Raw genomic sequence first — 17,834 nt, 5'->3', positions numbered from 1 at the left:
TAATCGACGGTCCAAAGGGCCGGAGTTGCTAGGGGGGTCCGGGGGTATGCCCCCCCCCACCCCCCTGAATTTTTTTAAAATCTAGAATGCAGGAGATGCATTTTCCTGCATTCTGGGAAATAAATTTGAAATGTTTCTTTGCCTCAAAATATGTCAAATATATTTTTTACATATCCACGGACGGACCTTGGCAGATTATAGGGGGTGCGTACGCACCCCTCGCACACCCCCTGCGTATGGGCCTGCTGTTATCCGGGTGTATATATATGCGAACATAGCTTTAAACTCCTGATTTAAATATTGCTTGCCATAGGCCTACCTTACAATATATATTATATTATATTATATATATATATATATATATATATATATATATATATATATATATATATATATATATATATATACATACATATATACACACAGTATGACACACTAATCAAGATACAGTAACTTCATATTTCATTGTCCTATTATGCTATAACGATCATTACGATGGCATCGGAAACTAACCAAGTGTAGGCCTACGCATTCCATGTGCACGTTATGCACTATACATGACATCAATGAAGTCCACAAACTCGCTGCTTATTAAATTTATTTTCCATTTTTAACCACTTAACCGTTTACACCGTTAACGTCCTACTCAACGGACGTGTGATCTACCAATAAGCTCACGGTTTTCACACGTAGACTGAAAAAGTCGGTCAACACTTCCTACTGCTGGCGTAGTGCTAAAAACAGCACGGGTTGTGATACGGTTCAGTGGATGTATTCATACCCAAGTATGAGGCACTCTACGTATATCGGTGAATTTTCTCGTTGGTTTTTGCCTAAATTATCCACATGAATCAAAATATATGGCGTCGTCGGTTCCCCTATTGCTCTGCCTCCAAACCGTAGCGATTTTGTGCTCAGGTGTACTACAACAAGGTAGGTCAACTGTTTTTTTTTCTTCACAAAAAAGGTCGGAATACACGATCACCCATGACCTCAACTCGCAGAAAAACAACATGGCGAAAGGCCGCAATGGCCTCGGCTCTTTCTATCGCTGCCCATTTGTCGAAACAATTTGCACTTCTGTTATTTCTGTTCAAGAATCTTTCGAGGCTTTTATTTTGTTGGTTGTCATTCGTGCCTTTCTATCGATAAATGTATTAATGTGCAAGACAAAACGTCAAAGGAAATAGTTTTGTTTACATTGTATTTTTCATGTTTTAAAGCGTAACATTGGCCAGGCGTTTGGTCAGGTGACATTGACCGAATACTTGAAATCCTTGGGATTGCATTGTGAATGTGACCATCTTAGAGTGTATACTTCATACTTGAAGCCAAACATATATGTAAAAATACAAAACAGATGTCAAGGTTTATACTTGCAACCAGTTATTTCACTGATAAACTGATGCTCTTAACAGTAACTAGCTGAGAAAATACTCCTCTTTAGGCAAACATGAAATTAAAAATATATATAGTGCCTAAACTAGGCTAAAGAGTACATTGTTTCAGTGATAAAGAACAAATATTTCATTTAACGACACTCAGCACATTTTATTTACGGTTATATGGTGTCCGACATATGGTTAAGGACCACACAGATATTGATAGAGGAAACCCGCTGTCGTCACTTCAAGGACTACTCTTTTCGATTAGCACCATGGGATCTTTTATATGCACCATCCCACAGACAGGATAGTACATACCACAGCCTTTGATATACCAGTCGTGGTGCACTAGCTGGAACGATCCCAGACTGACCGCGCATCTAATGAGCGCTCTACCACTGGACTACATCCCGCCCCAGTGATAAAGATATCAGCTTTATCTTGTGGAGGTTACAGTGATAGGTGGTGAATATCCAGAGGGTATTATGAATGGCATTCACCATTCGACCTGAACTAGATAAAGCCAATATCTCGAGTAGGTAACCAGTAATCTTGTTTATCCTGCAATCCTGCATAATACCATAATAATAAATAAACTATTTTTTGTCACAACATTGCCATTTTACAGAGAAGAGATCCATGCATATTGATTGTCTTTCTTGTCTTGAATATGTAAATATTTGGGTGAGACATAGTCCAGTGGTAAAGCGCTCGCTTGATGCATGGTCGGTTTGGGATCGATCCCTGTCGGTGGGCCCATTGGGATATTTTTTGCTCCAGCCAGTGCACCATGACTGGTACATCAAAGGCCGTGGTATGTGCTATCCTGTCTATGGGATGGTGCATATAAAAGATCCCATGGTGCTAATCGAAAAGAGTAGTCCTTGAAGTGACGACAGCGGGTTTCCTCCCACAATATCTGTGTGGTCCGTAACCATATGTCCTATGCCATATAACCGTAAATAAAATGTGTTGAGTGCGTCGTTAAATAAAACATTTCTTTCTTTTTATTTGTGTATAATGTATTTTAAATGGATAAATATCATGTTGTTAAGTTATTTGTGATTATTCATATTATAATTTAGCATTGCTTTGTTTGTTTACATTTTAAGGTCAAGGGTTATCATCCTTTTTCTGACTCATAACTAGGGTCAAACTAAAGTAGTTCTGTCCCCAAAAACTATATTGTTGGTAATTTTTATCTAGTCGTTGAATTTTATCAATATGTTTATTTAGTGTTTTCCCTAGCTTGTTTTAGCATGGTGCAGCACCATGCCTCAATAGTCTAGCACCATCTTGCCTTAATCAGCACCATGCTGCCCTGAGGTTAAACAAGCCTTTTTCACCAATTAATTCTAAAATTGCCTTTATGAAACACCCCAAAAGGTATTGTTAATTAATAAAATATGCCTTTTATATATTTTGCCATTCATTTATTAAAGCAAGCACATAAATTACATTGATGTTTATTTCAGTTAATTATTGTGTATTTTTAATGAAAAACAAGTGCCCTGAAAATGGTGAAAATGCCCCAAAAGTGTTTGGTCTACCATGTCTTGTCAAATTTCTAGGGAAATCACTATTATTATTAAAACTATTTTCATACTGCAGAAAAACATACATTTCACATGCATAGGAAGCGATGGTTTTTATATATTTATACATGTATTTATATACGTATGTGTACTATAGCTGTGATGATAGTATTGTACTGCAGTATTATTGTCATGGTACGATGCATTGATCCAGGACAGCTGTATCGCAATACAATACATTCATGTTTTAATAATGTTTGGTAAAAAAGTTGATGCAGAAATTTACGAACTTATGAACATGCACAGTAGAACAGTGCAAACATAATTTCAACTTTCAATTTCTGGAATTCCCAAGCATTAGCTTATCGTGTTTCATAAACTTTGAACTAAAAAGTTTTGATTATCAGTGCACCACAACTGGTATGTGCTTTTCTGTATGTGGGGAAAGTGCATATATATATATATATAAAAGACCCCTTGAGCACTACATTAGTAAAAATGTAGCAGGTTTCCTCTGTTGACTACGAGTCCGAATTACGAAATGTTCCAGTAGCTGATGATTACTTACTCTGTGTACTCTAGTGAGTGAGCAGGACTTAGCCCAGTGGTAAAGTGCTCGCTTGATTTGCAGTCTGTCTGGGATCGATCCCCGTCGGTGGGCCCTTTGGGCTTTTTCTCGTTCTAGCCAGTGCACCACAACTGGTATATCAAAGGCCGTGGATACAGTCTTTGCCAGGAAAGGCGAGTACTCACTCCCGTTCCCCTCCACACTCGCCTGGAAGGTTTTAGGAGAGTGGCAAACTGATCGCCTCTCACTAAAATATTTAATACATTTTATTTGACACATCAATAGATCGCTCGCCTAGCACAATTTCAGGGGAGACATCTTCAGCTCGCCTTGATTTTACTCCTGGCGAAGACTGAATATGTACTACCCTGTCTGAGATGGTGCATATAAAAGATCCCTTGCTTCTAATCTAAACGATTCACTAAACTAGTTCATGAAGTGGCAATAGTGGGTTTCCTCTCTTAATATCTGTGTGGTCCTTAACCATATGTCTGACGCCATATAACCATAAATAAAATGTGTTGAGTGTGTCGTTGCATAAAACCCTTCTTTCTGTATACGCTAGTGGTGTCGTTAAACAAAACAAACTTTAACATTGTTTGCAGTTGACCAGTCAAGTACTAATTGCATCCCAGCCAAATTCATAATTTCAGTAGTGCCAGAAAATACTTTGTACTGTAAAATGTATTATTTTCGCGGGATCAAATTTTCATGATTTTATTGAAAATGAGTGTTCATAGGCATTTATTTTTGCGAATTCAAAATCTGTCCCCCCCCCCCCATAATCCTCCTTGTTATAAAAACTGAAAAACAACATTAAGTAACAGTTCTGATGTTATAATTTTGACGTTAAAATTGTTTACGTCAAATACTGTAAGCTTGCACAAAGTGCTTAGGCTACCCTGTGCTTTTTCTTCACATTTTACATCCTCTTAAACTTTTTTATAAAAACCGAACCCGAAAACAAAATCTTTGGAATTTGATCAACGCGGACAATGAAATCTAGCGCAAGTTTGATTTAAACATTATTTAATACCGTCAAGATATTTGTTCAGTACAGTTTATGATTGACTAACAGATTTAATTTTTTTCTTCACATTTTAACATACTGTGATGCTTACTTTAACATAAAGTTAAAACAAATACAAAAGAAAACATTAAAAAAAAAAATGTCTTTAATGCTTGCTAAAGTTAACAGTATTATAAAAGAACTGAATATCAGCCCCAGTACTGAAATAAAATACAGGGGCATAGCCAGAAATTTTCTTAGCATGCCTGAGCGGGGATTTTCAGGGGGCCTCTCCCTGTGAAAAGTTTGTAGATGCAATCTGAGCCTTTTCGGGGGCCTTTTTTATTTGTTAAAATTTTGTTGGTAATCTTTTTTTAGAGTCAATTTTAAGAGGATATTTTATAGAACAATTACAGACAGCCTCGACCTATTCCCAAATTTTGTTTCTGCATTACACACATGCGTAATGGCCTTTGAAATATATACATAATCATTTGGAGGGATTCCTTTTTGCGGTGGCTATGCTACTTTCACTTTATTAATGGTACTTCTATACTAAAGTGACATTTTAAACGTTTTTTTTTTTTTAAAGCTCATTATGCGATTTTTGAATTTTTGTGACACTTTTGGATTCCTGTTTATGTTAACTGTTTTTAACGTGTAAAATTATAGGCAATCTAATATTATATCTACATATATTCCTTTAGAATAAAATAGCAGCAGATAATTTAGCCGTCTCCAGCGGTCTGAGCACATTTCTTTAAAACTTTTGGCTCGACTCTATACTGAACATTTACTTCAGACTGGTTGCAAATTACAACTGTTGAAATATAACGTTGTTTACTGATTTGCTGCACATCAAATATCTAAAAGTCAGCCTAAAACATTTGTCGAAATACTAGTAGTATGTCTGCGTGAATAAACGTCCTGTAATCGTAAAGTTTGCATGTTTTAATTTCGGAACGTTTACAGGTCATGATGTAACCAGTTTGCGGTTCGCGTAAATTTAACTTTGCGTAACCGACACACGAACAGAACGGCAGTTCGCATGGAATATTGTGCCCTGTTGTCATGTAACATATTTTCTTTACTTTGATATTGCTTCATGATATACAATTTTTTAAGTGTCACATTTTTATTATTATAGTCCTATGCAGCGGAAACTAACGGGGTCTCGGATCTGATTGAACGAGACTAATTTTTTTTTTTAAAGTCCAGTTTTCATCAGCCATTAATTAAGCGTGTAATTAATTTTCACAAATTTTATTCAGACGCAAAAAATAAATTCCACGCGAAAATAAAGTATTTTACAGTATTACTTTATTTTTAACAAAACATTTATTAGTTACATACTTTTACATGTAATAGTATACTTTTTATGAAAATATGCTTGAAATTGATTTCCTTTAAAAGTCTTTTATTAATGGAAGTGGCAGTATTTGATAAAATATTACGGTTTGAGTCAGGTATATAATCGGAACCTTTCGACTGAATGCGGAACATAACAAAACCTAAATGTTCACTTCATCTATTTTATGTACTGTTACATGTAAAAGTATGTGTTTAATGAAAATATGGTTAAAACTGTTTCACATACCTGTAAATAGTCATTTTATTAATTGAAATTTAATTTCGAAACTGTGCTACGCTACGACACTAGTACCTTTATATGTTATGCCAAACTTTTAATGTAGTCCATCTAGACGTTTTACTAGTCATGTTTTTTTCGCTTGTTCCAGTCAATATAACTATGCAGTGTCTGCGGAGATGTTCTCGACAGTTTAGAAAAAATACTATGGATCATCCATGTTTAGGGAGTCGACACGTGATGTCATTTTAACAAATTGTCAATATCAAGCAGGTAGATGTGTGGAATCATTTCAAAATGACAAAAAAAAAGAAGTAAAGTTTGTTTTATTTAACGACGCCACTAGAGCACATTGATTTTTAATCTTATCATCGGCTATTGGACGTCAAACATATGGTCATTCTGACACTGTTTTTAGAGGAAACCCGCTGTCGCCACATAGGCTACTCTTCTTTACGACAGGCAGCAAGGGATCTTTTATTTGCGCTTCCCACAGGCAGGATAGCACAAACCATGGCCTTTGTTGAACCAGTTATGGATCACTGGTCGGTGCAAGTGGTTTACACCTACCCATTGAGCCTTGCGGAGCACTCACTCAGGGTTTGGAGTCGGTATTTGGATTAAAAATCCCATGCCTCGACTGGGATCCGAACCCAGTACCTACCAGCCTGTAGACCGATGGCCTGCCACGACGCCACCGAGGCCGGTTCCAAAATGACAAGTTTAACATCCCAGTACATCCCTAAGTGAAGGCCAATCAGTGGAAGAACTTTACGCAACTGATTAGGTGATCACAAAGTATGACAGTACATCAATATGTTGTTGTTATATCGTCACCAGCGGTGTACCAAGCATTGTGTAGACCATACTTCAGGTTCATAAGACAGGAGAGGATTACTGTACTTTTAACAAATAAATTTATAATACATGTATGTAAAGCACAATATATTAAAATTAAAAAAATATGTCTCGCTGAAATTTTAATGATGCACAGGAATGTTTTTCCGTGAGTTTATATATATATATATATATATATATATAAATATATATATATATATATATATATATGATAATAGATGGTGCATATAAAATATTCCTTACTACTAATGAAAAAATGTAGCAGGTTTACTCACTAAGACTCAGAGCCCTCAAAAGTACCCGGTCTCCGGCGGCAAATCGCCGCCTGAAACAGCTTTTGCCGCCGCCTACTTTTCGTTGATGGTAAAAAAAAGTGTTTTCTCTTCTTTAATTTCTTCGATTTTTCAAATGTTTCTAGGGGAGGGCCCCCAGACCCCCCAGCTTTGCCCCCCTGCTATCATCACTGTTGTAGCCTGCTACTTAAACTATTGAGGGCGCTGAAGACTATATGTCCAAATTACCAAATGTTTGACATTCAATAGTGATGATTAATAAATTAATGTGCTCTAATGTTGCCTTAAACAAAACAAACACTCACACATAGTAATATGAATAGATATTTAACAAAACTATTTGCTTCAAGTCTTCCAATATGTGTGTTTGTGCGAGTCTATGTGTATGTACGTATATATTTGTTTTTGTTATACATACAATGTATGTCTGTGTTTGTAATTATTTGTAATAATGTCTTTTTTGTTAAACACTGTGTATCAGTCTTAACCACATACATGTAAATTAATTTTTAATGTTGTCATCTGTGTGCTAATTGATTTGGTGGTATATAATATAATATACCATTCACAGATTTACTAAAAGCACTTGTTTTGAGGTGTGAATAATCGGCCATAGCAATATTAATATCTGCAGCATCTGTTGTAAATGTATACCCTCGACAGCTGAACATAAATATCATTTATTAACATATATTAAAGGGACTGTCCTGAATTTTCAGCCATTGTAAGATGTTTATGATAACAGTCTTGTTGGTGACTACTGTTTCATACTAAATACATTTTCTTGTTTAGAATACCAGTGTCTGTATATTGAATGTGTTTGCATTCATATACTAATGTTTGAAGCACTCAGTTTTTACTTTAATTCGTGATTGATATTTGTTTGTACGTACAGAATTATTGGGAGGTAAAATCCAGTCTGGGGTACTACAAGCATTAGGACAACAAACACCGTGTAAATATATACAGACACTGATATTTTAAATAAGAAAATGTATTTAATTTGTATGTTACGCCATCAAAAAGGCTGTGTTTGTTGAACACATTTTACAATGGTTGTAAACTCAGGACTGTACCTTTAAAAGATTTTAAACAGTTTTGATACAATGTGGCTAACCAAATTAAAGTGACAGATCCTAGTTTTCGAACATGGTCTAGTGTACCACAGTTTGTATATCAAAGGGTGTGGTATGTGCTGTGAATGGTGCCTATAAAAGATCCCTTACTACTAATGACTAAATGTAGCAAGTTTCTTTTATGAGTATATGTGAAATTGCTAAAAAAATTATATCCAGTAGCCCATGATTAAAATCAATATGCTTTAGTGGTGTGATTAAACAAAACGAACTTCAACTTTATAGGAAATATTCTTGTCCAGGGCTTCTAGATTATGGTAGCCCCTCTTCTATGGCTAATGATATTCAATGTTGTGCTAGTAAATAACTACCATTGCCATGCCCGATGGCTAGTGAATTTGTTTTGGTCAAATGCTGCATTTAAGTCTTATTTTGTAAATGTGAATATCCTGCCCTTTCCTCCCGTCAAATCTAAAGGTTTTTAAAGTTTATCTCCTTTTTTAGATAACATATCAAATTATTCCTATTAGTAACGTATTTACTTAAAGTAGGTTTAGTGAATTTTTAATCATGGCTAGTAAATTTTTTAAAATCACTGATCCCAAGGCTAATGGATTATTACAACAATTCTAGAAGTCCTTTCAATGTCATTGATTCATAATTGTTCTAGTTGCCGTCAAGTTCAGGTTGGAGTAGTTTTCTTTCTAGCTTGTGTTAACAGTGAAGGTACATGTTATGTGGTGGTTGTAATCGGTGCGGGTTATCAATGCAATTTAAGCACCTGATTTGTAATCGGTGGGGGCTGTCACTTAGATAGCTCACTGAGAGATATCCATGTGTTAGGTCACTGCATATCATCACTTAGAAAACCACCCACCAACACCTCCACACTTAACCCTGTAATATAGATCTGACGAAAGTTGCGGTGAAAGGTAGCCCAGTGGTAGCAGACTCGCCTAAGTGTCTGTCCATTGAGAGTGATATCTCCAGGTGGTAGTTAACCATATATCATCACAAAACTCTGCCAATACCTCCACATTTAACTGTATAATATGGATCTGATAAAAGTTGCGGTGAGATGTAGCCCAGTAGTAGCAGACTCGCCTGAAGTGTCGGTCCATTGAGAAAAATATCTCCAGGTGGTAGTTAACTGTATATCATTACAAAACTCTACCAATACCTCCATACTTAACCGTATAACATGGATCTGATGAAAGTGGCAGTGAGATGTAGTCCAGTGGTAGCAGACTCGCCAGAAGTGTCCGTTAGACCCATCAGACTTTTCCCCAGGATATTTTTAAGGCGGTTACATTTTCACTATCAGTTTAACGCAAATGCAAATGCCAGCTTTGTTGTCTATGACAATTAGTAATCGCCTGTTGTTAAACGGAAGGGTGCTGAGGGCCCTGCACCTAATTAGGTATGTAGGACATGTTTCACCTGTTGGAAGTGTGAATACCTGTGTCCTGTAAAGTTTTAAAAGTTGATCCAACCAACAGTTGATTGTCACATATAGCCAAATGAAGCATAGAGGCATTTGATTTAAGGCCCTTACATGGTGCCAACGCACTTACTTATACATGAGGGCTTGTAGAATTTTTATAAAATCCACTAGCCATGGGATCGGTGATTTAAATTTTTTACTAGCCACGATTAAAAATTCACTAGCCCTACTGTACTTTAAGTTAAAACAATTTTACTAATTAATATTAATAATCGGATATGTCACCTAAAGAGGGAGATAGAGCTTAAAAACACTAACATTGGGTGGTGGTGGGGGAAGGATATTCATAATTACAAAATAGACTTAACTGCAGCATTTGACAAATTTCTTTTCACTAGCTGTCGGGCATGACAATAATAGTTATTTACTACCCCAACACTGAAATTCACTAACCATGGGAGTGGGGCTACCATAATCTAGAAGCCATGTGCACCTAAGTTGTAGTGGCCCCATACACCTCTGGGGAAACGTCAGCCCATCAAGCAGTTCCACCCAACCATTTGGTCAACAATGTGTACGTGTAACTCGGGATGTCGGTTTGACATCCAATAGCCGATGATTAATAAATCAATGTGCTCTAGCAGGGGACGATATTTAAAAATCTTAGGTAACCGGAAGTCAGTTCATGTGAGTTTTACTTAGGTAACCGATTGTTGTTACGTGAATATAGTTCCCTTTCATTACTGATATATGGCACTTTTAATTTAGAATGTAATTGTTCACCACGTAACTGATTGGTGGTTCTAGTGATTTTAAAGTTGCATAACCAACAAGCGAAGAGAACAATGGTTCTCGTGAAATATTGTGCCCTGCTCTAGTGGTGTCATTTAACAAAACTTTTAAACTTTTGCTGCCAATGAAAAAATAGTGGGTTTACTCTGAAGACTCGGACCGGCCTCGGTGGCGTCATGGCAGGCCATTGGTCTACAGGCTGGTAGGTACTGGGTTCAGATCCCAGTCGAGGCTAGGGATTTTTAATCCAGATACTGACTCCAAACCCTGAGTGAGTGCTCCGCAAGGCTTAATGGGTAGGTGTAAACCACTTGCACCGACCAGTGATCCATAACTGGTTCAACAAAGGCCATGGTTTGTGCTATCCTGCCTGTGGGAAGCGCAAATAAAAGATCCCTTGCTGCCTATCGTAAAAAAGAGTAGCCTATGTAGCGACAGCGGGTTTCCTCTAAAAACAGTGTCAGAATGACCATATGTTTGACGTCCAATAGCCGATGATAAGATTAAAAATCAATGTGCTCTAGTGGCGTCGTTAAATAAAACAAACTTTACTGAAGACTCTGTATTTCTGCCAGAAAGAAAATTTTGGGTATGGTGCCATGGAATTGAATATTTACAATGTGTGACAGGGGTTATGGGGGCCTCCCCCGGAAAGAAAATGGGTTAGGTTTAGGGTTATGATTCAGAAAATCATACAGTAGAAAGAAACAAATGTTTTATTTAACGATGCACTCGACACATTTTATTTTCGGTTATATGGCATCAGAAAATCATACAGTAATGATAGGAGTCTTTAATTTGATCAAACGGTGAACTTAAAAAAAGAAAAAATCTCCCAAAATTTTACTGTCTGGCAAAACCCCTGAGACTGCATATCAGAATTACAAAGTGTTTGACATTCAATAGCCGATGATTGATTATTCAATGTGCTCTAGTGGTGTCTTTAAACAAAACAAACTTTTAACTTGTAAATAATTTGTAGTGCATCCGATCACAACTGCTCGGTTACTGAGCTCTGTGATTCCGGGATCACAAGTTCACAGTTCTGTGACCCGTCACAACTGCTCGGCTACTGGGCTCTATGATTAGGGATCACCAGTTGTTCACAGTTCTATGACCCATCACAACTGCTCGGCTACTGAGCTCTATGATCCCAGGATCACAAGTTTACAGTTCTGTGACCAATCACAACTGCTTGACTACTGATCACCAGTTCACAGTTCTGTGACCCATCACAACTGCTCAGTTACTGAGCTCTATGATTCCGGGATCACCAGTTGTTCACAGTTCTGTGACCCATCACAACTGCTCGGCTACTGAGCTCTATGATCCCGGTATCACAAGTTCACAGTTCTGTGACCCATCACAACTGCTCAGTTACTGAGATCTATGATCCCGGGATCACCAGTTGTTCAGTTCTGTGACCCATCACAACTGCTCGGCTACTGAGCTCTATGATCCCGGGATCACAAGTTCACAGTTCTATGACCCATCACAACTGCTCGGCTACTGAGCTCTGTGATTTTGGGATCACAAGTTCACAGTTCTATGACCCATCACAACTGCTCGGCTACTGGGCTTTATGATCCTGGGATCACCACAAGTTCACAGTTCTATGACCCATCACAACTGCTCGGCTACTGGGCTTTATGATCCTGGGATCACCAGTTGTTCACAGTTCTATGACCCATCACAACTGCTCGGCTACTGAGCTCTGTGATCCCGGGATCACCAGTTATTCAGTGTTATTGTTTTTGAGCTCTATCTCCCTCTTTAGGTGTTATATCTGATTATTACTATTATTTAGTAAAATTGTATTAACTTAAAAGTAAAGTAGGGCTAGTACATTTTTAATTGTGGCTAGTACATTTTTAAAATCACTGATCCCATGGCTAGTGGATTTTATGACAATTCTAGAAACCCTGTCAGTTCATGCGCCAGAGTAGGCAACTTTTTCATACAATATGAATGGTTGTTTGATATCTGTGATATCTGTGATAACACTGGTTAACCTGTATCTTTTTAACGGACAGGCCGTTTCACTAGTTGTTCACATGCCACAGTAGGCAACTTTTTACATACAATTTGAATGGTTATCTGATATATGTATGTGATAACACTGATGAACTTGTGTCTCTTTACGGGACACCGGCCTCGGTGGCGTCGTGGTAGGCCATCGGTCTACAGGCTGGTAGGTACTGGGTTCAGATCCCAGTCGAGACATGGGATTTTTAATCCAGATACCGACTCCAAACCCTGAGTGAGTGCTCCGCAAGGCTCAATGGGTAGGTGTAAACCACTTGCACCGGCCAGTGATCCATAACTGGTTCAATAAAGGCCATGGTTTGTGCTATCCTGCCTGTGGGAAGCGCAAATAAAAGTTCCCTTGCTGCTAATCGGAAGAGTAGCCCATATGGTGGCGACAGTGGGTTTCCTCTCAAAATCTGTGTGGTCCTTCACCATATGTCTGACGCCATATAACCGTAAATAAAATGTGTTGAGTGCGTCGTTAAATAAAACATTTCTTTCTTTCGTTCCAGCCAGTGCACCACGACTGGTATAAGAAATCTGTGTTATGTACTACCCTGTCTGTGGGATGGTGCATATAAGAAATCCCTTGCTGCTAATGGAAGAGAGTAGCCCATGAAGTGGTGACAGAGGGTTTCCTCTCTCAATATCTGTGTGGTCCTTAACCATATGTCTGATGCCATATAACCGTAAACTTAATAGCAGTAGTTTAAAATGTGCCGAGTTGTCGTCAAAGAAACATTCCTTTCCTTTCTAACTTCTAGAACCACTTGACAGCATGCAAACATGCGTGTACGTACATGTACACTTTGTTTAAAATCATGTACTCGTAAGTAATAAAACCGGTGACCGCTATCAGCTTGCGACTGGGCCAATCTCTCTTTGGCCTAAAATGTTTATGTGATCTACATGATGTGCTAAAGAGTGTGTAACACACTGCCATGCGGGCCAGGTTTCTACAATGTAACTGTGCACACTGGTTATCCATTCATTCATAACGGGGCACTGTGCTGCCGGCTGTTATGTTGTCCGACATTCTGTGGCTGGCTGGCGGAGGAATAACACTGCACAGCTCCAGTATTTGCGGTGGTGGTGTTTTTCTCTCTCTCGGTCTTGTCCATCCAGCCATCTCAATACGTGACCTTGTTCTTGTTCTTTTTTTTTCTTCCCCTTCTTTCTCCAGGTTGTGGAAGTGTGTTCTTTATGTATCTATAGGTTAGGTGGGAAAGAAAGGAATGGTTGTTTAACAATGCTGTGCTTTGTTGGTGGTGTGGTGGTTAAGGTATTGGAACTTGAGATTGGTAGGTACTGGGTTCGCATCCTAGTACCGGCTGCCTCTCAGAATTCTGAATTATCCGGTATAGTTTTAAGTGGAAAAGAAAGGAATGTTTGTTTAAGAACACTGTGCTTTGTTGGTGATGTGGTTAAGGCATTGGGACTAGAGGCTGGTAGGTACTGGGTTCACATCGTAGTACTGGCTGCCTCTTAGAATCCTGAATCCTTTGTATTGGTTAGGTGAAAAAGAAAGGAAGATTTGTTTAACAACGCTGTGCTTTGTTATGTTAGTGATGTAGTGGTTACGGCATCAGACTAAAGGCTGGTAGGTACTGGGTTCGCACCCTGTTACTGGCTCTTGAGAATTCTGAATTTTCTATATAAGTTAAAAGAAAGGAGTGGTGTAGTGGTTAATGCATCAGGACTTAGGCTGGTAGGTTTATACCCTGGTACCGGTTCCCACTTAGAAAAATCTGAATTCTGTTAATCTGTGTAAAAGTTAAAAGGACATTCCTGAGTTTGCTGCAATTTCTAAGATGTTATCGACAAACAGATACTTTTTGATGACTAATTACATAATCAAATATATTTTTCTGCATAAAATGTTAATGGCTGTATATTAAACATGTTTCTGATCGTTGTAATATTTGTACTAGGTTAAATTTCATTTTATTTCCTAAAAAAGATTTTTCGTACGTACAAAATTATTTGAAGACAAAATCCAGTTTGGGCTTTTTACAAATATTAAGACGATCAGAAAAACATTGAATATATAGACACTGATATTCTAAACAAGAAAATATATTTAATATGTAAGTTTAATCGTAGAAATTTTTTATTAGTTGGAAACATCTTACAATGCAGCAAACTCAGGAATGTCCCTTTAAGAGAAACATCTTACAATGCAGCAAACTCAGGAATGTCCCTTTAAGAGAAACATCTTACAATGCAGAAAACTCAGGAATGTCCCTTTAAGAGAAACATCTTACAATGCAGCAAACTCAGGAATGTCCCTTTAAGAGAAAAAGAATGGAGTGTTTTGTTTATAATCACAGAACTGGCTGGTATTTGTTTAAGCAATCAGACATGAGACTGGTAGGTAAGTGGTTCAAATCCTGGTAGAGGCTCTTACTCTGTGGAGGTAAATAAAACAAAACATTTCTTCCTTCCTTCCGACTGCCCTGGTTAGCTCAGGTGTGTGCCCAGGACAGCGTGCTTGAATCCTAATTGGATGTAAGCAATGAAATTGGGTTTTAATTAAATGAAAACGTACTAATTAGTGGGCCATAAGACCAGTGCATCCAGTGGCAATAAACATAACTGTACGTATAGTCCGTCCCATCATGCTATAAACATGTTTTTTGTAAATAATTTCAGTTTTGTTCGACGTAAGAAGAAAAGTTAAAGTGTTTTGAAAATAGCAGAAAAATACTAGTTTTGTATCCAATTTAGAAAACAATCGGCTCAGAAATGAATAAATTGTAGTGAATTACATAGCATGAAAAAAGTGCGTTTCCCGTGGGACGGACTATAGGTAGGTAGCAAACGACTGCTGCATGTTTATTAACCTGTTTTAATGTGCGGCTAATGATCATCGGTGTAGGATTACTGGGCATGCTTCACTGCACCTGTGTTGGGGATTTGCTACGGTTGACTGCACCCGTGAGATATTTGCTTTGGTTGACCACACACGTGCTCACGGCATTCCCTGTACATAACAGCTTTAGATATGTTTATTCATCATGACCAAGTTACTTCCCTTTGGGTGGCCGTGCCTGAGATCACATTGTGGCCCTCTGGTTAGAACATTGGTGTTGATGGTGTGGTTCTGGGTTCGAGTCCCGATACTGGCTCCAATCCTGTGTTTATTCATCATGACCAAGTTACTTCCCTTTGGGTGGCCATGCCTGAGATCACACTGTGGCCCTCTGGTTAGAACATTGAAGTTTATGGTGGTGGTGCTGGGTTTGAGTCTTGGTACTGGCTTCAATCCTGTGTTTATTCTTCATGACCTATAAAAAAATCATTGCGCTCTAGTGGCATCGTTAAATAAAACAAACTTGACTTTTCTTCATGACCTAGTTACTTTCCTTTGGTTGGCAGTGCCTGAGGTCACATTGCGTAGACATACATTAGGGTATTAGCTTGTGGCCCTTTGGTTGGCAGTGCCTGAGGTCACATTGCGTAGACATACATTAGGGTATTAGCTTGTGGCCCTTTGGTTGGCAGTGCCTGAGGTCACATTGCGTAGACATACATTAGGGTATTAGCTTGTGGCCCTTTGGTTGGCAGTGCCTGAGGTCACATTGCGTAGACATACATTAGGGTATTAGCGTGTGGCCCTTTGGTTGGCAGTGCCTGAGGTCACATTGCGTAGACATACATTAGGGTATTAGCTTGTGGCCCTTTGGTTGGCAGTGCCTGAGGTCACATTGCGTAGACATACATTAGGGTATTAGCGTGTGGCCCTTTGGTTGGCAGTGCCTGAGGTCACATTGCGTAGACATACATTAGGGTATTAGCGTGTGGCCCTTTGGTTGGCAGTGCCTGAGGTCACATTGCGTAGACATACATTAGGGTATTAGCTTGTGGCCCTTTGGTTGGCAGTGCCTGAGGTCACATTGCGTAGACATACATTAGGGTATTAGCTTGTGGCCCTTTGGTTGGCAGTGCCTGAGGTCACATTGCGTAGACATACATTAGGGTATTAGCTTGTGGCCCTTTGGTTGGCAGTGCCTGAGGTCACATTGCGTAGACATACATTAGGGTATTAGCTTGTGGCCCTTTGGTTGGCAGTGCCTGAGGTCACATTGCGTAGACATACATTAGGGTATTAGCTTGTGGCCCTTTGGTTGGAACATTGGAGTTTATGGCTGGGTGCATGGTGCTGGTTTCAGTGCTATGTTTATTCTTCATAACAAAGTTGTTTCCTTTTGGGTGGCAATGCCTGAGCTATGTTGTAGACATACACTAGAATATTAGCTAGGTGGCCCTCCGGTTAGAACATTGAAGTTTATGGCTGGGTGCATGGTGCTCAGTTCAAGTCCCGATACTGGCTCCAATCCTATGCCCACTGGAAATGTCACTGCACCGACCACTGTCTTATACCTAGCGTTGGGAATCAGGTCCCCGTTTTACGAAGCCATCTCAGCGCTATGAAATCGTAAAACGATAGTAGGTTGTGACGTCACTGCAGCACACACCATAGTGACGTCATAGATTAGGATCATTTTAAGATTTCGTAGGATAAGATTGCTTCGAGAATATGGGCCCATGCAACCGTGGTCCGTTCTACAAAGTGATCTAAGATTCATAGCTAGTTTGTGGCTCTCAGTGCGTTGTGCCCATGGTGGCCTGTTTTACAAAGTGATCTTAGGTCTAGGACCACCTTAAATGCATAGCTAGCTTGGAGTTTGTGGCTCTCGGTGCGTTGTGCCCATGGTGGCCTGTTTTACAAAGTGATCTTAGGTCTAGGACCACCTTAAATGCATAGCTAGCTTGGAGTTTGTGGCTCTCGGTGCGTCGTGCCCATGGTGGCCCGTTTTACAAAGTGATCTTAGGTCTAGGACCACCTTAAATGCATAGCTAGCTTGGAGTTTGTGGCTCTCGGTGCGTCGTGCCCATGGTGGCCCGTTTTACAAAGTGATCTTAGGTCTAGGACCACCTTAAATGCATAGCTAGCTTGGAGTTTGTGGCTCTCGGTGCGTCGTGCCCATGGTGGCCCGTTTTACAAAGTGATCTTAGGTCTAGGACCACCTTAAATGCATAGCTAGCTTGGAGTTTGTGGCTCTCGGTGCGTCGTGCCCATGGTGGCCCGTTTTACAAAGTGATCTTAGGTCTAGGACCACCTTAAATGCATAGCTAGCTTGGAGTTTGTGGCTCTCGGTGCGTCGTGCCCATGGTGGCCCGTTTTACAAAGTGATCTTAGGTCTAGGACCACCTTAAATGCATAGCTAGCTTGGAGTTTGTGGCTCTCGGTGCGT

General features: G+C 39.1%; 1 protein-coding gene across 1 annotated transcript in view; it reads left to right on the top strand.

Moving 5' to 3' along the window:
• Window positions 1–600: 600 nt before the first annotated feature.
• The window catches only part of LOC121373545 (immunoglobulin superfamily DCC subclass member 3-like), a 74,047-nt gene continuing 56,813 nt past the window's right edge, over window positions 601–17,834 (top strand). The window contains exon 1 of the mRNA XM_041500222.1: window positions 601–933. Within this exon, the coding sequence (XP_041356156.1) occupies window positions 861–933 (73 nt within the window). The 5' untranslated portion in view covers window positions 601–860. The remainder of the gene's footprint in view (window positions 934–17,834) is intronic.

The sequence above is a fragment of the Gigantopelta aegis genome, chromosome 5 (genome assembly GCF_016097555.1).
Source record: "Gigantopelta aegis isolate Gae_Host chromosome 5, Gae_host_genome, whole genome shotgun sequence".
Lineage (NCBI taxonomy): Eukaryota > Metazoa > Mollusca > Gastropoda > Neomphalida > Peltospiridae > Gigantopelta > Gigantopelta aegis.
Note: the sequence above shows the minus strand (reverse complement) of the source record. Positions and strands in the feature narration are given on the sequence as shown.